The sequence below is a fragment of the Gobio gobio genome (genome assembly GCF_949357685.1).
Source record: "Gobio gobio genome assembly, chromosome: 13".
In the NCBI taxonomy this organism is placed as follows: domain Eukaryota; kingdom Metazoa; phylum Chordata; class Actinopteri; order Cypriniformes; family Gobionidae; genus Gobio; species Gobio gobio.
In genome coordinates this window covers 43,499,472-43,522,675 of record NC_137106.1, presented here as the reverse complement: position 1 = coordinate 43,522,675, position 23,204 = coordinate 43,499,472, and the positions used below count along the sequence as shown (strand labels likewise).

The window sequence follows — 23,204 nt, the reverse complement described above, 5'->3', positions numbered from 1 at the left end:
GCTTCCAGTTGTGCCGTCATCTGAAACGGGACTATGTTCCACAAATGAGATTGGTGTCTATAGAATAGAGTCCCATAGTGTCAACATTCTGATGCAGCGTCTTGCTCCATTCGCAGAGAACCAGGGTTACAGTCGCAACGAGACAATTCGCCACCCCGGGTCACATGACCATAAACAATACAATTACTTTCTTGAAGTGTCCATCGCATATACGTTTATTAACCTTTCGCTAGTCTCGCGTAGCCAGACCTTCAGACTGACGGCAGAAGATCTGGACTCTATCGCAGCTTTTATTGGTCAAGGACCGCCCAGGAGGACGTTTAACTGACATGTAACGCAACCAATCAGTTTGTTTTGTTCCGCGTCATGTCTAAGGGCATGAAAATATAAAGTCGATGTCCCTACAATAACAAGGCGTTTCTCAATGTCAAGGAAGGATCCTCGGAAACCAGAATTTCAAGGATGCTACGTCATCGACATCCGTCGAAGGACGCAATGATGTGCACTTGCTAGCCTGTTCCATTTATGTGTTTTCCGAATGCTGAAGAGGAGCCTCGCCTAGCCTCTGAAGGAAGTGACTTGGAAGGACCAGTCCTACCAAGGAAGTATCCTTGACATTGAGAAACACCCACAGAGTGGCGTGTATCTATAAATTATTCATTCAAGAATGTTGTGCAAGTTTACTGCAACAATGGAGCCGTGAACTTCACATACTTTTGAAAATCCAGCATTTAGTTGATCCTGGTAAGCACTCATTGTCACAGTTGTAAATAACAATTTTCACATCAAGAGGAGTTATATTCTTCCATGAGGGAGTTTGGCGACACATCATTTGTTTCCAGGCGGACCCTTAAAGAATGCAACACAAGCCCCGTTTCCACCGAAATTACCCGGAACAATTTGTACCAGGAACTTTTTATACAGAAACTTTTTTCCCCCCAGACCTGCTACTGTCTGCGTTTCCACCGCGGTCTAAAGTACCGTGAAGATTAGGCAAATTAGTCCAGAGACGTGGGACTGCGCGCGGCTGCTCCTCCAAGTCAGCGACGGACAGTAATCATTTTTGTGCGATAATATCTGCAACATAAAAAGTATGGAGGAGATGCAAGCAACGCTGCTTTTGCTAGTTATGTGGTTTACTAAAGAGGTCATTAACAAAACAGCGTAAAAGAGACGAGCACTGATACTAAAGCGTATTCTGAAAGCTCGTAAAGCTAGATTTAATGTTATTATCAGCTATTACGGACATTGACCGTGCGATTGCTGAGACAACGCGCGCCATCGGACCGAAAGAGCAAGACTGATATTTACTGAACGGAGAACGAACCTCGCAAAAGTCTTTTAAAAATACCAGTTGAAACAAAATGCTGCTTGAGCTCAACCGATCAGCATGTTCAGCGCCCATAGTCCCACCCCCGAAAGTTCCGGAACTTTGAAAAAGTACCACTTCGCGAGCAGGGCCGTTTGGAGGGGGAAATATTTACCCGGAACTTCATTTAGACCCTGGTTCCTGCGGGCGAAACACACCGGGTACCACCCCAAAGTTCCTAGTTCCTGGGGAAAGTTCCTGCTGTGGAAACGTGGCTAGACATGACATCCTGTAGAATTCAACCAATCAGATGATGACTTTGAAACTCCTGTTTCCAGATAAGTGTACCATATGCATCAGATGTTCAGCCAACAGTCCGTGGGCGTGACGTCTGAGGCTGAGACTAACCCTTTGCTAACAAACTTCTGAAGGGATTCAGTTGTTCACTTTTGTTTCTCAAGGTGTTCTTCAAGGGCGCAATAACTCTGTTTGGAATCGTCCGTCTGTTTGTCATGGAACAGAAGTTGCGATAGTCTTTTCTTCACTGTGACGTATTTTGAATGAAACGACTTCTCAAACAAGAAAAAAAAAAATATAATTGGATAGGACTTTTTTGGTCCATGGGGAATTGTTTGGATTGGTTGAGGTATGCTACTGGTCAATCTCATGTGTGACAGGTTGTCTCACCCTCGTGCCAATATACACGTCATCAAGAGAAAAGATGTTGCTGTAAGAGGGAGGGGAAGTTATTTTGATTACTAGGCACATTGCTTTTAAAAACATAATGATGTGCACAGATAAAACTTTTATAATACAGTTTTTTTTTATTCGCTTTGGTACTATTTTCATAAGCAAGTTGTACATTTTCAAATCCAAACTGATCACACTTGTAACACAGCTAGTCATTCTTTCAAAACCTGATCTCATGCTTTCATTCAGTTGCACATATTTTCAGTCCACATAATCATTGTTTCAAACTCAAGATTATTATAATATGTAATGAGAACATTTGGTTTAATCACCGAAACACAATAGTGTGATCTTCTTTCAGTTTAGTACTTTTAACAATCAAGATTGGGTACATTTCTCCAAACTCCGGTAACAGCTCTCAAAACAGTTAAAACAGCAAACTAAACACACTCTTATGTTGACGAAACAGTTAAGTATTCACTGCACAATGAAGCACAGCATTTTATTCTAGTAATGCATTTATTAAAATTCTCCTCTATCTTCTCCCCTTCCTACATCCTCAGCTCTTCTTTCTTTCTCCTACATCCTCAGCCCTTCTTTCTCTTGCTCCTATATCCTCAGCTCTTCTTTCTCTTGCTCATACATCCTCAGCTCTTCTTTCTCTTGCTCCTACATCATCAGCTCTTCTTTCTCTTGCTCCTACATCATCAGCTCTTCTTTCTCTTGCTCCTACATCCTCAGCTCTTCTTTCTCTTTCTCCTACATCCTCAGCCCTTCTTTCTCTTGCTCCTATATCCTCAGCTCTTCTTTCTCTTGCTCATACATCCTCAGCTCTTCTTTCTCTTGCTCCTATATCCTCAGCTCTTCTTTCTCTTGCTCCTACATCCTCAGCTCTTCTTTCTCTGTCTTTCTCCTACATCCTCAGCTCTTCTTTCTCTTGCTCCTATATCCTCAGCTCTTCTTTCTCTTGCTCATACATCCTCAGCTCTTCTTTCTCTTGCTCCTATATCCTCAGCTCTTCTTTCTCTTGCTCCTACATCCTCAGCTCTTCTTTCTCTGTCTTTCTCCTACATCCTCAGCTCTTATTTCTCTTGCTCATACACCCTCAGCTCTTATTTCTCTTGCTCATACATCCTCAGCTCTTCTTTCTCTTGCTCCTACATCCTCAGCTCTTCTTTCTCTTTCTCCTACATCCTCAGCTCTTCTTTCTCTTGCTCGTACATCCTCAGCTCTTATTTATCTTGCTCCTACATCCTCAGCTCTTATTTCTCTTGTTCCTACATCCTCAGCTCTTCTTTCTCTTGCTCCTACATCCTCAGCTCTTCTTTCTCTTGCTCATACATCCTCAGCTCTTATTTCTCTTGCTCCTACGTCCTCAGCTCTTCTTTCTCTTGTTCCTACATCCTCAGCTCTTCTTTCTCTTGCTCCTACATCCTCAGCTCTTCTTTCTCTTGCTCCTACATCCTCAGCTCTTCTTTCTCTTGTTCCTACATCCTCATCTCTTCTTTCTCTTTCTCCTACATCCTCAGCTCTTCTTTCTCTTGCTCATACATCCTCAGCTCTTATTTCTCTTGCTCCTACATCCTCAGCTCTTCTTTCTCTTGTTCCTACATCCTCAGCTCTTCTTTCTCTTGCTCCTACATCCTCAGCTCTTCTTTCTCTTGCTCATACATCCTCAGCTCTTATTTCTCTTGCTCCTACATCCTCAGCTTTCTTTCTTTCTCTTGCTCCTACATCCTCAGCTCTTCTTTCTCTTGCTCCTACATCCTCAGCTCTTATTTCTCTTGCTCCTACATCCTCAGCTCTTCTTTCTCTTGCTCCTACATCCTCAGCTCTTCTTTCTCTTGCTCCTACATCCTCAGCTCTTCTTTCTCTTGCTCATACATCCTCAGCTCTTATTTCTCTTGCTCCTACATCCTCAGCTTTCTTTCTTTCTTTCTCTTGCTCCTACATCCTCAGCTCTTCTTTCTCTTTCTCCTACATCCTCAGCTCTTCTTTCTCTTGCTCCTACATCCTCAGCTCTTCTTTCTCTTGCTCCTACATCCTCAGCTCTTCTTTCTCTTTCTCCTACATCCTCAGCTCTTCTTTCTCTTGCTCCTACATCCTCAGCTCTTCTTTCTCTTGCTCCTACATTCTCAGCTCTTCTTTCTCTTGCTCCTACATCCTCAGCTCTTCTTTCTCTTGCTCCTACATCCTCAGCTCTTCTTTCTCTTGCTCATACATCCTCAGCTCTTATTTCTCTTGCTCCTACATCCTCAGCTCTTCTTTCTCTTGTTCCTACATCCTCAGCTCTTCTTTCTCTTGCTCCTACATCCTCAGCTCTTCTTTCTCTTGCTCATACGTCCTCAGCTCTTATTTCTCTTGCTCCTACGTCCTCAGCTCTTCTTTCTCTTGTTCCTACATCCTCAGCTCTTCTTTCTCTTGCTCATACATCCTCAGCTCTTATTTCTCTTGCTCCTAAATCCTCAGCTCTTCTTTCTCTTGTTCCTACATCCTCAGCTCTTCTTTCTCTTGCTCCTACATCCTCAGCTCTTCTTTCTCTTGCTCATACATCCTCAGCTCTTATTTCTCTTGCTCCTACATCCTCAGCTTTCTTTCTTTCTTTCTTTCTCTTGCTCCTACATCCTCAGCTCTTCTTTCTCTTGCTCCTACATCCTCAGCTCTTCTTTCTCTTGCTCCTACATCCTCAGCTCTTATTTCTCTTGCTCCTACATCCTCAGCTTTTCTTTCTCTTGCTCCTACATCCTCAGCTCTTCTTTCTCTTGCTCCTACATCCTCAGCTCTTCTTTCTCTTGCTCCTACATCCTCAGCTCTTCTTTCTCTTGCTCCTACATTCTCAGCTCTTCTTTCTCTTGCTCCTACATCCTCAGCTCTTCTTTCTCTTGCTCCTACATCCTCAGCTCTTCTTTCTCTTTCGCCTTCATCCTCAGCTCTTCTTTCTCCTTCTCATCTTTTGCTCTTCTTGTCATTTCTCCATCTCCTCTTCCTCTACCCTGTCCACCACCTCTCACTATTACACCTCTTCATTTTCCACTGCTCATTCTTCTTCTTTTTATTGTCTTTTCTCCTAATTTGTCTTCTTTGTTGTTTTTCTCTTCCCCTTTTGTAGTTGTTGTAATTAAGACAGCTGTGTGAACAATTAGGAAATTGGCTTTTTCTGTGTTGAGTGCAGGGCTTAAAAACAGAAAAAAATATCAATCGGTTCACTCCGTGCAGAATCGATATTATAGAGTTTCCGTTTTTGCGTTCCTCATTAAACATTACTGTTCCGAAAACGGTTTGATTTGAAAAAATACCGGTTAATAACGTTATTTTAATTTAGCCTATACTTTAAACAAATATGTATAAATATACTTATTTTTCACTCAATAATAATATAACGCATGGTAATTAAACTTGAATATTTATTTCATAACATTTTTAAAACCACAACAGAAATACATGCATTAATTACCAGGGCCGGCTCTGTAAATCTGGGGGCCCTAAGCAGGATAATTTTGGGGCCCTGCCTTGCAGTGAATAATGGAGTATTGCACTGCAAACCAGCAACTGTATACAATCTAACACTTACATATTTAATCTGTATATCTTTTAACATGATTGCCTACAATTATTTTACTGCTTATTAAAGTACACTCACTGAAACAGTAAAAGTAAAGATTATAGATTTGCAAATTTAAGGTCAATTTGTTGTAAACAAATAAATATTAATAATTTAGCATTAACAATATATAGCTAACTTACAACATTAGCCATAGTGGTATGCGGCTCGCTATGCTCTACTGAAGCAGCAGTAGAGTCACCTCCTCCAGCTGTTGAGATTACAATATAATTAATAATAAATACAGTATGCAGAGTAGATAAAACACATTAATTTTAAATTAATATTAAAGTACAATTAGACAACATAGTGAATTATGGGTAACACTTTATTTTGATGGTCCCTTTTGAACATTATGTTGACTATAAGTAAATTTGCAACTACATGTCAACTAACTCTCATTAGATTATCAGTAGACTGTCTGCTTAGTGTCTGCTAACTCTTTATTGTGATGGTCCTCCAACAGACATTCTACTGACTATAAGTAACTTTGCAAGTATATGTCAACTTATTCTAACCCTAACCCTACCAGTCTACTAATACTCTACTAACACTCTAATGAGAATTAGTAGACATGTAGGTGCAATGTTATTTATAGTCAACAGAATGTGTTAAAGGGACCATCAAAATAAAGTGAAACCGAATTATGTTTATAAAACTAAATTTTTTATTGGCAAGAGGAAAATTAGCTATGTTGAAGTTGCGCACAAAACTATTCAAAAGAAAGGCAGTGGGAAATATTTACTTGTGTCATCTCTGGTGTCAGCCTCCTGAAATGTTTCTCCACGACCACCAAAATATTTAAGAATGGCTCCTCCTGAGAAAGTGACATTTAGTTTTTTACAATTATGTTAAGGGTAAATTAAAAGAAATCCAATGTTAAATTATATTATTTAATTATTGGTTGATTAACTCTTACATACTGTTCATATTTTAAACCTTCACAGCATGGAGTGAGATATTTTTTACCTTTTATGATTACATACAGTAATACATTCACTGTAAAAAAAAAATCAGGAGCCCAATTGAAAATTTTCTAGTGAGCGATCACATCTAAAATTTTCAGTTGGCCAAATTTAATTTCTTGAATTTTAATTGAATTAAAATGCATCAATTCACATTAATTCAATTTGGCCAACTGAAAAATTTAGATGTGATCGCTCACTAGAACATTTTCAATTGGGGACCTGATTTTTTTTACAGTGTTCTTTACTAAAATTTACCACAAATCCATTTTGCTTTTAGGTGTCTTGTATCGATCATCATTCAATAATGTTTAAGAGAGGACACTGTGTTTTCTTTAGGTTTAAATGGTCTGGGCGATTTAGCTTAACAATATATAAAATATTTAATAATAGTATATAGATTAATATTTATTAATAATCTTTAATTGCCTATTCAATTAAGACCATAAGAAAAAGCTTGTATTTAACCGCTTTATTTTAAACTTCATTTTGATTTTGACTGTCAAATGATTGCTCTTTCTCTTCCTATTACTTTCTTTCTCTCGAATGTTCTTAAACTATTTTTTTATTGTAATAAGCGTCTATTGAGACAAAGATTTTTCGTTTTTTTCTTTCCCAGAACTAGTGTAGGTCATGTAACGTTAACTGTTAAAAAGAAAATACATTCAAAGGAGGTGGGTCTGTCTCTAAGCGGTCTGTAGCCCAGAGCTGGGGCCGACGGCTGGACCATAGCGCAAGCAATGTTGATTCAGCATAATCGACGGACAGCTAACGTTATGCTGCGTTCACACCGAACGCAAATAGAGTGTCTGGCGCGAGTGATTTGATTTCAACGTTAAGTCAATGGAAAGGCGCGTTGACGCGCGTCTAGAGGTCCCGCGGCGCGGAAGGCGCTTTTCGCGCGGTGCGAATGACGCGAATTGAGCGTCTTGCGTGATAAACTGCGGCGACGCTGGCGAGTGCAATCTGTAGTTAGGGGGCCCCCTAGTGGCGGCGGGGCCCTAAGCAGCCGCTTAGTTCGCTTATAGGGAGAGCCGGCTCTGTTAATTACAAAGCATAGCGGACCTGTTTTAATGGAGCGTTAGACAATCTAAAGTGGCCCTCTTATGCCTAATTCTTTTCAGAAGAGTGATAACATTCTTTATACATAACTTTTTTTTCAACACGACTTGTTTTAAAAATTGCATGAATAAAGAATAAATAAACTGGATAACCATTGCTCTTTTAATGCACCGTCAACTGCTAATTTCAAAGCAAAAACTTGCATCACATAATCAAATTCAGTCAGCTAATAAAGCTTGATCATTTAATGCAATATAACATACCATTTAATACGAAGCATCAACCTTCTATATAGAAAACATTGACCTGTCCTGTATTGGCAATCTGAAAGACTATAAGAAAAATGTTTGATAGATGCTATAGCCTATAGGCTTAAACGGAATCCATAAACCTAAATATGTCTATTTGAGCTTAAAGTCCGTACTGCTTATTTAAACGTTCGAAAAGAATGTCCTCCAATACCTGCACATTCATTGTAGACCTCAGCGGGGAAAGAAATGTACTTGAGGCATGAAAATGCGCGCGCTCTACACTGACTTGCGTACCGGTAGATTCATTGAAGACTGGTGCGCGGGCGTTTCACTCACGCTTGATCCGTCAACGTCACATGCTGGACTACTCAATTCATGATTGGTCACTGCCAAATTAAAATATTAAAAGAACGATAAAATAACGTTATTAACCGGTTAATGGTCTTTTCAAATTAACGTTTCTGTTCAGAACGATTCAAATTGATTTTGATTTCGTTTTCGTTTCTGTTCCTCTTAAAATTTCGTTCGTTTCCGGTTTTCGTTTTCGTTCCTTGAACCGGTTCAGAGCCCTGGTTGAGTGGATTACTAACAGATATCAATGTGGGTTTAATTGACGACATAAGGTGTGCAACTGACTATTTTACAATTCACAGAGTTTTGTTTGTTGTGTTTTGAAAATGGTACAAAAATGTTTGTGATCTTTGTGAAGACCAATGAAAAAGCTACAAATATTTTTCCTGATATATAAAAGATTTGGTTGGCTGTATGAACTGCTGTGATAACATTAGGGAATTTTGTGCACAGTGTTTTGAGAAAATGATGCTTTTGATTTGTAATTTGTATGAAATGAAGGATAATTTACTATCTGTTTAGGACAATTACAAAGTATACAGAACAGTGTTAAATGTTTTGAGAGCAGTTACCTGAGTTTGGAGAAATGTACCAAATCGATTGAGAAAAACTTTAAAATTCAGTGTTATCAAAAGGTGTGATAAAGTTATGACACAGCCATGAGGTTCTGTGCAGTTTGTACACATACACAGTAAATGTTCTCACTGTACCACATGACTGAATCTACTGCAGTTGAGCTTTATAAGGGTGAGTTACAGTAATGTGACAGTCTCTACCATGGTAATCTGTGTACAGTATCACATGTCATACATACTGTAATGTAAAATGCTGTATTTGATGCCATCTGTCTCCCTTCTTCTGATTTGAATGAAACATTTATAAAGATGAAACACTTATTTTGTGTAGTGAAAAGGGTACTTTGTGGTTTTGTGTATTGTACTAACACAATTGAAAATATGCTGAAATGTTTGAAAAAAGTGCACTTTTGATGATCTGTTGTGATATTAACACTGAGTTTTGAAAATGTACACCTTATACTTGTGAAAATAGTACAAAGCGAATAAACAAAAACAAGTTTATGTGTATTAATAATACAATAAATAATGTAATACTTTTAAAGGAAGAAGTAATTAACGTAAAAAGTAAAAGTGCACAAACATTTGATAACCAGAATGTTTTTTGTTTTATACAACTTTAAAGTATGTATGCAATTTTATCTAAAACTTGATTACGTTTGGTAGGCTACTTTACAAAGGGATCTCCCAAATAAATTCCTTTGCGTGGATCATCATAGCCTACCTGTGACTCATGCATTTCTAATTCGAAAGCTAATGATTAACTGAAAGGTTATAGCCTAAATTTATATATAAAAGCAAACTCTGGAGCCACAAGTAATACGGTAATAACAGGGGGTCTCCGCAGTAGCAGATCTCCTCCTTGCTGCTCCTCCTCCGTTCGGCTGAGGGGAGGATCACTCACTGAAATCTGATACATGTGCTTCCTCGTGAGTTTATCCCTATCGCTCAGTCCATGTGAGAGATTCGGATGGTTCAAATGGAGATATCTCGCGAGCGCTGCTTTCTACTGGATGTCCAGAGGACAGACTGAAAGAATGATCGCATTTCACAGTTCACATCATTTCTCATATCACACACTGGTGCTTTACGTACTTTATTATTAATCTCCAGCTCTTGAGAAGGACTGGATGGACTCACATTTTAAAGCAATGGATCCCGTAACGAGGTGGACACCAAAACAGGTTGTTGACTGGATGAGAGGTGAGTTTAAGAATTGTATTTCTTGCATAATATGCTGGTCGTTTAATTTTAAATATAAATGGGCCTCTCTCTCTAGATAGCCAGTAGGACGTGTGCTTTGTTTACCTGTACTTTCGACGAAACCAAGATTAGTGTGTCAGCAGTGTTCGAGCACCAACAAAACAAACTCATACGTTTTAAGAAACGCATTCTATCGCGTGGCATAAAAACAAATACATTATGAAAAAAACATCCCTCTGTACTGCGCGGTTTTGATTGTTATGCAGGAGCATTTTACTCCCACAGTTCTTATTATTGTTTTAGGCAGATTTATCAAACCGTTCATCACTCCCAGAATATAATTATACCCTGCCACCTTTGTAAATGAATGACACATAACAACCTATTCTTCAGTGTTGAGAACTTGTTCTTCTGTAGCTATGAATTACAGACCAATTGGAATTGAAAGTGAATGCCAGTAAAATTAATTCGTACCAGTCGTGGTATTTGTCCATGTTTAATCGAAAGATCAGTGTATGTAATAATTATGTAAAGGCATAATAATGTAAGATTCAAATGTTAATTGGGCCACCTGTCCATGCATGAACTGGAGTAAAAACAAAAGTATTATTCATAAAGTATTATTATTATTATTATTATTATTATTATTATGTGTCTGTGTCTGTTAGTGTCTATTTGGAATCTGTGTGGACAGTTGATGTGAGTGACATATTCAAATATTTAAGTATAGCCTATCTGAAATGTCATGGTAAATAATAATGTATAATTGCATTATACATTCCTGGCTCTCTCAATTTCATCATGTAATATTGGGATAAAAATGCAATACTCATGGCAATAACTACTATTACTTATGTTTTGGTGAATTGGTGGCAAACCTATTTGTATGTATATGTCGTGTTGGGATGTTAGGTGTGGACCTGTTTTGTAATTAAATTGCACAAACGACGTAATTAAGAATTTCTCATGAGATCGTTTTGGAAATATTGAAATATAGCTGTCCCAAGAATAGCTAAAAAAAAAATCTCTTTCAATGAATAATAATTGTTATTGTGTTGAACTCAAATTAAAAGCAGCTTGCATTATATCAGTGGGTTTTACTGTCTTAAAAGACGCTTCATAGGGGGAACATTTTTTGTTTATTTGTTCAATTGGCTCACTTGTCTCTAAAGTTTCTTTAAATAAAATATAGTTTTTAGATTTTAAGACAGGTCATTTTTTTTCTGTCACAACTTACGGCTGAGTAAAAAGAGATGTTTTTGCCTCTCAAACTACTTAAAAACAATCCTGTAGCATTACTTTATCATTAATATTACTGCATTAATATGGTAATATTATCATTAATTACACAAGTTCATTTGTCCTTTATCTGACAGTGCACTACTGACTCAGTATCCTGGAGTTATAACTTGCTCAAGGGCACAATGGTGACAGTTAATTGATCAACCGTTGCAGGGTTTGAACCAACAACATTTAGATACCAACCAGCCTAGGTGTTAACTGCTATTGCACATCAGTTCTCTGTTGAATGAAATGCCTGAAGGCATGTTCATGTGGGGGCTCTTGTTTATCAGCGCTGCTTCATTTATTAATTATTGAATTTCTTTGTGCTTACAAGAGTGCATTGAATTCTTGCAGGAAAAGTAGCCTAGGACTTTTCACACTTTCTTGTAAACAAATGTGCATGAACAGACAGTAAAAGTTGAATGCCAAGCATTTAAAACTTTTGCTGGTTTGGAGTATATTCATGGAATGCTCTGACAAAACTACAGTGAATAATGTCACACTTGTGAATTTTAATTCCTTCCCTTCTACTCCCACACTTGTCGAGGGACAGCTGGGTGCCTTACATTCTTTTTCAAGTCTTCAGAACAGAAGCATCCAAAAAAATTCTCAAAGTTCTCAAACTATGTTAGGTGATTTAGTTACAAAACCTCAAAATGACATAAATGATGCAATAGCACCACAAAAGTATCCTAAAAATGTCACAAAAGTAGTCCACTTCATGGGCACTATATTCATTTGTGTAAGGAACAGACTCAATTTAAACTAAATTGAACCTTTACTTTTACTGAGCTGTTAACTGTACCAGTACGAATGAGCTGAATTTGAAAACCTGATCCAGTTTTGATTTGTGAATGAATCTTTTTTTCAATAATCGTTTTTTAATCCAGTCTAGCTTATTCATTGCAATGATTCTATTCAAAGCGATTCATCTACAAATGCATTTTTTATTGAAAGGTCCAAAACCCAATTGCATGAAAAAACATCCATCAGAAATTCTGTTGGTACAGTTTTAACATGACGTGGGTGTGTAAACGACAATAAAATTTTCATTTTTTAGTAACTAGTCGTTCAAGGTCTACACTCATTTTGACCATTACCCAAGATGCTGATTATTGTAGGACTAAACTGTATTAAATTGTTTATCCAATTACTAAAACTGTGGAATGCAGATGTGGATTTTATTTATAAAGTGTGTATTTTTTGTTACTAGCAGCACCAATTGGAATTGCAAAAATAATTGGCTAGTAGTAAGTACCGGTAGTCTTCCATAGTCTCAAACATAATCCTTGGACCCACTTCATGTACTAACATTTAAATTAATTATTTGAATGGAATAATTCGATTTTAATGAGAGTTATTTATTACAATGCACTTAATTTGTACACACTTGTTTTTACATTGTACATATATTAAAATTGTAATCAATGTCTGTAATCACGTCTATAATTGACCTATCGGTAAGTCCCGCCCCCCTTAGTTACTGTTGCTAACTCGGACAAACAAACGGAGATGCTATATCTTACAATGACAGCTGTCAGTGTGAAAACCTTATCCCGAGATGTTTTTGGACACAGAATGTAGCGGATACCCCGTCCGAATGATGGCCAAACTTTAGTGTTGGTTTATCAAGTTTATTATGTCCTTTTTCACTTCAAAAAATCATTGAAAGAGCTGAACAAACAAAGCATAAGAAGTGCGCATTAACGTCTCATTCACAAACTAGCTCTCTGCAATACCATTAACATAAACAGCAAATTACACAAAAACACTCATACAACTAACAGTAAACAAACATATACACAGAGCGTATGCCTTTTCAGGGGTGCAGTTAATAACTGGTAAACGTTGTATCTGCAAAACAACTCTTTTTTTGTAGCATAAACACCATCAAACTGATGAGAGCTTCGGATTTTCCGATGTTTCTCTATCGCGCTGACACCTAAAGATGTCCGAGTTCCGGTCGCAGGGCAACTGATACTCAACTGCTATTGGCTCATCTGCGTTCGAGGGGAGGGGCTTACCGATAGGTCAATTATGCTGTTGACCCTTATCTTACTCCTTAACCAATGCTTAAACCAAACCACCAAACATGTCCCTAACCCTGCCCGTATCCCACCTCAATAGCAGCAAATATGTTTTGCACTACAACATAAACAACTATAGATACATTGTACCTTTTTTGACGTAAGTACATAGTAGTTAAACACCTAATATAAAGGGGGCCAAATTATTTTTGGTGTGGTGCTGAAATGATACACTGCAATGATGCTAAATGCTAAATGTAGAACACTGTTGTAGCAGAAATGTAATCACATGATTGCGGAAGCTTCTGAAAGTTTCTGAACCATACATCTGTATTGTGTGTTGTTGTTTTTATATCATTAATGAAGGGGAACTTCGAACAATGATCTCATTGTCCAAAAAGCCTGTGGTAAAGTTTTTGTAGATTTCCAAGGCATGACATCTAATTGATGTGTCAGTCATATTTTGTTAACAGTTAAGATACTTCAACCTGTGCCTGGTTGAAATTGTTAATATTTTCATTGCTGTAAGTGTGATTACTTCCTACACTGTTATCATGCTAACCATGCTAACCCCAACAGCACATCACTCTACAGTGACTATTTCAAATATTGCCAGATCTGTAAGCTTGAATGGCAAGAATTATATTAGTTGAAGAACATTTTGTTCCAGGGCTACCTATGATGAGGAACCACTGAACCAACAAGTGTACCTTTTCCATAGGTTCTGTTAATTATATTAATGCTTTAATCCAATGGCTTCCATCAATGTAACCACAACACCATATGTCAACCCTTAGATCTTGATATCGCCCATATGGCATCTTCATGAGATTCTCGTAAATATTTAATGGAGACTCTGTTGAAGTTTAAATGGGAGAGGTGCCTGGTATTTCCTGTTCTCTTCTTTAATTTTATGGGACTGCATTTTTGTAGCGTGCAGTATAGAAGTGTTTTGTTTTTCTTAAAGACAACGTAGAGTTGCAGACACAAATACAATACAAAATTTGAGGCATTGATCTTTTCTGAGACATTTCCATTCCAGTACACTCTACGTTTCCACGAAAGGCATGTTGCCGTTGATATTTGCATGAATCCATGCTCCGTTTATAACAGCACTGAGACTGAGGTGACAAGGCAGGATCCTGCTGGCTTTTGCATTCAGAACTGAACAACCCAATGCAAATCTCCCAGATCACATTAGCTTAGTAGTGCCAGAATAAGAGCAGTGATCTCTACAAACATGTAGCTTAACGCAACGTGGGAAATGCAACCTCAGGTAGCACATCACACACAGTTCGCTGCCCCTCCATGAGTGCCTAGCCAGGCAGAAAGTTGGACGAGACACTCTGGGCTCGTTGCTGCAAAAGGCCTAATCCTCAGGAACAAATGGAATGCCTATTAAACACACAAGTTCACCAATGAAAGGCATAGAAGTAAGCTCTGGGCAACGTTAGATTTTGATGATCATCTTATTTTCTTGTTTAGATAATCCTTTTATTATGGGGAAACTAGGTGTTCTTTTAAATGTCAAATAATTGCAATAGTTTGAGGATATCTTTAAAGGGTTAGTTCCACAAAAATGAAAATTCTCCCTCATGTAGTTCCAAATCCTATAAGACTTTTGTTCATCTTCGAAACACAAATTAAGATATTTTATGGAAACTTGAGAGATTTCGGTCTTTCCATTTGGAAGTCCAACCAAAACTTTGATAATGACATGGCAGAAGTAATCCATATGAATCGAGCAGTTTAATCCAAGTCGCTTTATATGTGTCACATATCTGTGTTTCTGTCATGTTGTTTGCTTTAGTCACATGTTCTTTTTGTCTATGTTTCCCGCCACTTTCTCTGTTTCCTTGGTTACCCTTGTTAGTCTAGTTCTGTTCAGCTGTGTTTAGTTATCCTTATCTGTATCACCTGTGCCCCTCGTTAGGAAGTCATCAGTGTTTGTATTTAGTTCCCTCGTGTTCATTCATTCCTGGTCTGGTCTCAATTATGTTGACATGTCGTGTTGATGCAGCTTTGTGTTCTGTCCAGCGTTCTTTTGAATAAATACCTGTCTTTGTTGAAGTCCCGTATCGCCTCTTCACTGCAGCACGATACGACCGTGACAATATGGAAGAAAAAAAATAAACATTTAATTTTAAGATTTCATATAAACATTGATCAATGCACTATTAAAAGGATGGTTCACCCCAAAATGAGTTATATAAAACAAATCTCCTGGGTTTTCCAAGCATTATAATGGCAGTGAATGGCCATTATAAAGCTTATGTTTGAACTTCCACCAGAACCAATGCTTGTTCTTGCATTTTTAAAGTTAGAATGGCTTTCTCTAAAGAGTTGCACAGTGTCAGTTCTTCTTTAAGAGTAGTCTACGTGTGCATGACTATGGAACAATAGCAATGAGAACAGCAGTTAAGAAAGCATTTGATCATAGCGAAGTGGATATGTTTGCACAAGCTCTGCAATTCGGCACTCCAGTCAAGTCTTGTCACTTTTATTTATATAGCACTTTATTCAATAGATTGATTTAAAGCAGCAGCTTTACAGTATCAAACATGAAAAATCAGTCAGTGTCTCATTCATTTAGAATGACTTCTATTACTACTGCTATACTATACTCACGTCTGACTTCGACAGACTGATCAGAAGAAATGAACCGCAGGAGATATTCACATCAAAGAAGGTGGAGCCTCAGAGCCACACCTACATACAGTGATAGTTCGAAGGTGTTTACCAGACAGACTGAACTTTTCCAGAAAGTTTTCTTTGCCAAACTGTTTCAAACAAAGTTTTCCTCGATTTTACTTTTCTTCAGCAAGTCACACAATTTTTAGAGATGCACCGATTGATCGGCCAGGGATCGGAATTGGCCGATTTTCTGCATGATCGTGATCGGCCGATCAGTCTCACGTGTCTCTGATTTTGAGCCGATCCATCTACATGCGGCTGTGAGCACGAGAGCGGCCGCGACGTTGACGTCACAGCCACGTCCGCGCTAACAGCAAACATGTCGTTACCTTGGAAGTTTTTTACTGTGAGTGAAGAAGACACTAATTATGCCATTTGTAAAACTTGTAAGGTTAAAATAAACCACGGGGGAACCACCAGGAAAGCACACAACACGACAAACCTAATTATACACTTAAAACTCCATCCCCCCATTGGAACTGGCCAGTTTGAAGAAGGTAGTAAAGGTAAAACGGCTAAAGCTAGCCAGAGCTCAGAGCCAGCCACAGGTCAGCAGCCTCTCCTATCTTTCCTGGGTATAAGCAGCGAAAAGCCCAAAGAAAAGAAGAAAACTATGGAATGAAACCGTCACTTCATGAGAATTTACTGTTTCATTTGAGAAAACTGTGAACACAGACACTCAAAGCTCTTCACGGCAACCCGTCAAAATAAAAGTTCACTTTAAAAAAAATGAAATTGACAGAAATATATTAGGCTACTGTTGTAGCCTACAGTAGATTTAGCTACGTCTTTATGTAATAATAATACGTCTACTAATAATAATAATTATGCCTAGATGGTTGATTATTTTTCACTTGATTTTTTTTTATACACAATGTTTACTTGTAAACAGCATACAGCTTTTAAATGTTTATGTATTATTTACTTATAATGATTATCATCATAAATAATACATTTAATTTTTTTTTTTAAATGGTTAAATAAATATAAAAAAATATATAAAAAACATTTAGCTGTGGTACCCAAATTGGTACAGAGTACTGTAAAAGTTTTATGGTATTGGTACCGACTACTGGAATTTTGGTACCGTGACATCCCTAGCTGGCAACATTTATTACTCAATTATTGAACTATTATTTGGAGGAGTACTGTACACTTCAGGTTTGTTCATTCATAGGATCTTTTCACTTTTGTAAGACAAGTAAAAAAGATAAAAAGGTCAATTTATAATGTTTTGTTTCATAAAGCAACTGATTTTCAGTTATTTGTTATTTCTACTTCTTTCCAGGCACAGAACACTTATTTTTTGAGAGTTGTTCAAGTGCGAGAAGATCCTGTTGTAATGTTTAATAATTTATTTTTTAATTAAAATCGGAATCGGCAAAAATCGGTATCGGCCAATCTCACTAACAAAAAATCGGAAATCGGAATCGGCCAAGAAAATTGCAATCGGTGCATCTCTAACAATTTTTCCTGTCTGTAGCACAAATGAGCAATAGACATAGAATGCAAAGTGTATGTTCATAAATTTTAAATCAATGTATTATAACAATTATACATAAATCTGAGAACAGTTTTTAAAAAGTTCAGTTGACTGCACCGGAGATTTACAGTGCTTATGTTCCTGTGTTTCCACTGCTCGCATTAACACAAAAGAATTGGGCCTCCCATTGCACGGTGTAAAGGTCACATTATAATACCCCTCATCCAGCACCTGCAATTGGGTAAACAGAGGAAGGGTGTTACTGTGCGCGCACAGACAAAGAGCCTGAACTATATCAGGGCATCATGGGAAATCCTGGTCTAAAAAACATACCTTCATTTATAGGGTCTTTGTTCATTGCCTACTTGAACATAATCATTCGAACGCTTGTATCCGGACAAGTTTCAAATGTATTTGCTTTTTATTTAAACAGCTTTTATCACGGAAAAATCAACATACATATTGCAGAAAGACCAGCCCAACATGTCATATTTACATTTGACAATCAATGCATGTCGATGCTTGACATCAGTCTCCTGTGCGTCAGTCAGAGGGGTTTGTGTTTGTGTGAGATCTGAGAGTAACAGCATCACAGGGTTTAGTCAGCGTGCTGTCATTGAGAGCGAACAGCTTGGTGGATGTGACTCATCTACAGCAACAACTTTCACACGCTTTGAAAGACACCAGCCATAATATCCATTCTCTCAGTATTCATTCAGGATCTATTCAGACTTCATACCGTATTGATTTACTGTATTTTCATACTTAAGTACAAGGAGTTAAATTGCATAACTTCAGTGAAATTGAATATGCCCCTAGAGTGCTTCATTTATGCACTACAATTGATTAGTAAATGAAGACATCTTTCCTTTGTGACATTGTTGTGTCTAAAGTAAATTTTTCATGGGAGAGAGCTAAAATAACAGACATTAAAGAACTTAAAGAGCAGTTTTTTTTTTTTTTTACATTTTCATCTTTCTTTATTGTGTAATGTTGCTGTTTGAGCATGAAAAGGTCTGTAAAGTTACAAAGCACAGTCACTCCAAAGGGAGTAATTCTCTATAGCAGTGTGCACTGTTTGTGAACTCCCTGAAATGCCTAAGTTGCAGTCTTGAGGTTTTTTCACCATGTTCCTCATTTAAATATTTCCCGCCCAAGGCATATGCAGAATAAAGGGGGCGAGGCATGGTTGTGTTGCATTAGTATGAAACTCAAGGTTTTAGTAAGGGACATGACATTTCCCAAACACGCTCGTGTCACATGTCTAGTCTGTCTCTGTTGTATTTTTGCATTTGTCACGTTTCTTTGTTCTTTTTCCCGCCACTCCGTTTCCTTGATTACCGTCATTAGTCTAGTTCTGTTCAGCTGTGTTTAGTTAATCATCACCTGTATCACCTGTCCTTCATTTATTCAGTCTTCTGTGTTTGTATTTAAGTTCCTCTTGTTCTCTCACTCTTTGTCTGGTCACAGTTATGTATGGTGCATATGTTCCACTGTGTATTGCTTGTTTTTAGATACCTTCACCAGTAAACGTTTGAGTAAAGTATTTACCTGTCCTTACCTTCCTGCCTGAGCTGTTTGTTACAGCTCGAAGCGGTTCACCAATCACAACACACTGGTCCAGCCGACCAATCAGAGCACGTTGTGCTTTTCACAAGGCTTCATAGAGACAGGAACGAAACAGAGCTTTACTGACAGACTGGAAAGAGAGGAGCTGCAACAATGTAAAATATGGGGGAAAAAACCTTTCAAGCATGAAAACCTACAGTGCCTTTAATAAAACCATCCTATTTGTTTTGTTAATAAAAGTCCACGACTTTACGCATTATGTGGAAAAAAAAAGGTTGGACGATTTTGAAGTTGGAGGAGAAAATGAGATGGTTTTTTGCCCTTCCGCCTACATCACGCGTGGCCTTTTCGATGTGATTACGTAAAGCGTGAAGCCGTGGACGTGCATTGCAGAGCTAGTGCAAGACGAGCATTTGTTGTTAAAAAGTTTTTGTTTGTTTTTTGGGAAGAAAATTACTAATTGTTTCACTAGATAAAACCCTTATTCTTCGGCTGGGATTGCGTTGAGCCCTTTGAAGCTGCATTAAAACTGCAATTTGGACCTTCAACCCCTTGGACCCCGTTGTCCACTATATGGAGAAAAATCCTAGAATGTTTTCCTCAAAAACCTTTAAAAAAAAATTGGACTGAAGAAAGAAACACATGAACATCTTGGATGGCATGGGGGTGAGTAAACTATCAGGAAATTCTGGACATTTTAATTCTGGAGTGAACTAATCCTTGAAGAAAAATTAACCCACCATTCAAACAATTGTCGCTAGTGCTGGCCAGTATACCGGTTCATATCGAATACCGGTATTTATTTTTGTTATGATATGAATTTTGATTATACCACAATACCGGTATATGTCGCTTAAGCAATGTTCAGAATGCAGCCACTGTTTGAGAGGGGTCCCGTTTCACTGTTATACTGTAGTGAGGACACAGCTGAGATCGCATTACAGCTTATGGCTGAATCCGAAATCGCCCCCTAAACCCTCATTCACTATTCCCTATGTTAGTCCACTAATATATCACTTGAAGGAGTGAATGAAAATGAGTGAGTGAAATAACATCATTGTGTGTACATCGGCTGTACACTCATTATTGAGGTGCAATGTGAGATTGAATGAGTGCACTCAATAACGTCCATTATGGTTTCGGACACCACTACAAATGGCTCTCCCCTCAAATAATGCCCTATTTGAGGGTATAGGGGGCGATTCTGTTCTGTGTTTTATTGGTTGTTGTCTTCCCACAGTGTAATTAATTCTAGGGTGGAATTTTTCTACAATATTCACTCCTCATGACAGTAAAACAGGGCATTAAAACAGTCTACTGCAGTATTTCCTCTCTCAATCAGTAGAAAATGTGGTTAACACCCGGTCATGCATAGGGGAAAAAAAGTGCCGTGATATAAACGTTTGGTCATACTGCCCAGCTCTAATTGCTGCCCCCAAATTGCCGCTAATTTGAAAGTGAAAGTAAAATGCGCGCGGCCACACGGACATGATGACGGGGCTTGTCCACTGGCGCGGAGTGAGTGGATGAGCATGAAGCTGAACTTCCATAGGAATCCTACAGGAAGTCTCTTCCCATAGAAATTGAAGTATTCCTTTAAGATTCATTACTGCATCTTGGTCCCTTTCAGCAGGAAGATCCACAACATATTCCTCTCTCCTCAGAGGAAAGGTTTATGGTGTCTTCTGGCTCTGATTACACTATATTGGGTCTGTTTAAAACAAGCAAGTTGAAATATGATGCCGGAATTTCATAATTACGATATTTTCCATTGGTCCAGTGCATATTTTATGCTAAAATAAGGGTGTGACAAAGTTGTTAAGATATGGGAAGGTTTGTCTCTGTAATTATGGTTTGGCAGAAGGCAATGTGGCGGAGTTTGGTAAGGGTAGATCCAGTCACAGATGCCTTTTTGTTTTCAAAGCTACTTCTGATTACAGGTCTCTCAGACTGACTTTCATCCCCTAGTGTCTGCACTGTTCAGCCACAACAATTACTGTTTAAGGAGTTAATGAGATTTTGGCAAGTGTGAGATCACTGAGCGGCTCTTACAGGCCTGTCTATGAAGGGCTGGCGGGCAGAAACCCAGTTCTTGTGTGCAGACAAGTGTGTGAAACCACCTGCATTGTATTAGTATGCAAATTCATACAATCATTTTTAAAGGTCCCGTTCTTCGTGTTTTTTTGAAGCTTTGATTGTGTTTACAGTGTGCAATATAACATGTGTTCATGTTTCGCGTGTAAAAAAACACAGTATTTTTCACACAATTTACTTATCTGTATACCGCTGTTCTCACCGTCCTAAAAACGGCTGGTGATTTCCTTGTGCTATGAAGTCCCTCCTTCAGAAATACGTAACGAGTTCTGATTGTGCAAGCGGTTCCTGTGCTGTGATTCGACCACAGCTTAGCGCACGTGAAAGCGGTTCCTGTGTTGTAATTTGACAGCAGCTTAGCGCACGTTGGAAAGGTCACGCCTCTTAACGGGGAGATGTATGTGTTCAATAATCTCTACAGCGTCCCTGGGAAAGCCAAACAAAGGTGATTTGACTCCTGGATGAAAATAACAGCGTCTCGATGACATGGCGATAAACACACTCAACGCAACAGTTCCTTTTCTCCACGCGACCGTCCGCTTCTCCACGTGGGACAGCAACAAGACCGCGCCCCCTTTTTCGCGTTTCTTTGTGGGCGGAGGTTAGTCTGTTCTACTGCTCTACTGACGTAATTAAAGAAGGAAGTACCAGGATGTAGTCCAAGCCAGCCGTTCGCTGTAGGCTTTGAAAGGGAACTTCTGTTAAATAAAATATCTCGCTTGGCATTGAACTTTGAGCTTTATAATTTTACAGGTATTATTTATGCTCTAACAGCAACATTACACACTAACTAAAGTTTGAACAATGGAATCGCGAAGAAGGGGACCTTTAAAGAAGTGATGAAATGAAATCAGGAATTACCGTTCTCAAAATGGAAGTAAAGTATAGGGAATATAATTAAAGTGCAATGTGTGCATTTTCTCATCTCACTTGCACAAAAAAGATTCAGTCAAAATGAATAAAATCAGTCAAATGCAAAATCTGATTATCCTCCATTAATTAAATGTTAAATAAAACAAATATTTGTATGCATTTAATCTCACTTTATTCAATGTCTTGCTGCTGACCTTTCGATGATTCAGTTAAACCATGAGCAAATATTACTTGGTGATGATGACAAGGAATCATATGAAAGTATGTCTTTATTAATTGATAATTTGCCCCTCTTATCATAACTTGAATAAATAACAATAAAAGTTGCTGTTTTACTGCCTCTACTGTGTTCATTTCAGCTGGAAACTGCAGTGAATTGTATGTAGATTTTTGTAGTTGTTCAAAAATGTAGGTAGAGGCACATTTTTCAAGCCTATTTCAGTTAGATTTGAAGGTACAGTTCATGGAAGCGATAAGACATCAAGGCAGCTCACAATTTTTTGTAACAGATTTTTCATATTTACAGAATAATGAGAAAGAAGGAGTCTTTAAAAATGTGATGAATTAAAGGACTTGGTCAGGAGGTAATTCTTAAACTCTCTGACCCCAAACTAGTCCTCCTCCTTGTCAGTTAATGATTGTAACCCTCAGCAAACCTGTGTCAGTTTGTCCTTAAGGTCTTTTTTGCTTCTCATCCACCCTGTCTTTTCATCTAAAATGGCAAACATGATAGCAATAGCAGCCATCTGCCCCAGAGCATCTTCTTATGCCTGTCATTCTAGAAGCTTTTTGTCTCTCTTTAGTCTTTATCTCTTTTATCTCTCATTTCAAGAATGAGGGGCTTAAAAACCCTATCCAACTGAGTTTCTTTTCTGTTGGGATTTGGATTTTTGCAAGCAAATTTGCAAATCAGATTAACAGTATTGATTGTTATATGAGCTGCTTACAATCAATACAAATGACTTGTTGTTAGATTGAATCTCCACGCCAGGAATATTGGATCTGGTATCTTTACCAGATCCCATCAGAAGATATCCATTTTGTCTGATATCCAGTCAGCAGAGTTTTGTCTGATACACAAGACTATATTAACTACACTATACACTTTACACAAAGATTTTTTGACATTGTAAGGCTGTTTTCACACATATAGATTGTTTGTTTAGTTCAAGA

The 23,204-nt window shown here is 38.1% G+C and overlaps 1 protein-coding gene across 3 annotated transcripts in view; it reads left to right on the top strand.

Moving 5' to 3' along the window:
• The first annotated feature begins 9,727 nt into the window (after nt 1–9,727).
• Nucleotides 9,728–23,204, top strand: part of LOC307136522 (connector enhancer of kinase suppressor of ras 3-like) — a 114,183-nt gene continuing 100,706 nt past the window's right edge. For 2 of the 3 annotated variants that reach the window (XM_079833634.1, XM_079833635.1), the window contains exon 1: nt 9,728–10,007. In XM_079833634.1, the coding sequence (XP_079689760.1) occupies nt 9,935–10,007 (73 nt within the window). In that variant the 5' untranslated portion in view covers nt 9,728–9,934. The remainder of the gene's footprint in view (nt 10,008–23,204) is intronic. The other variant, XM_079833636.1, reaches the window with a different exon arrangement.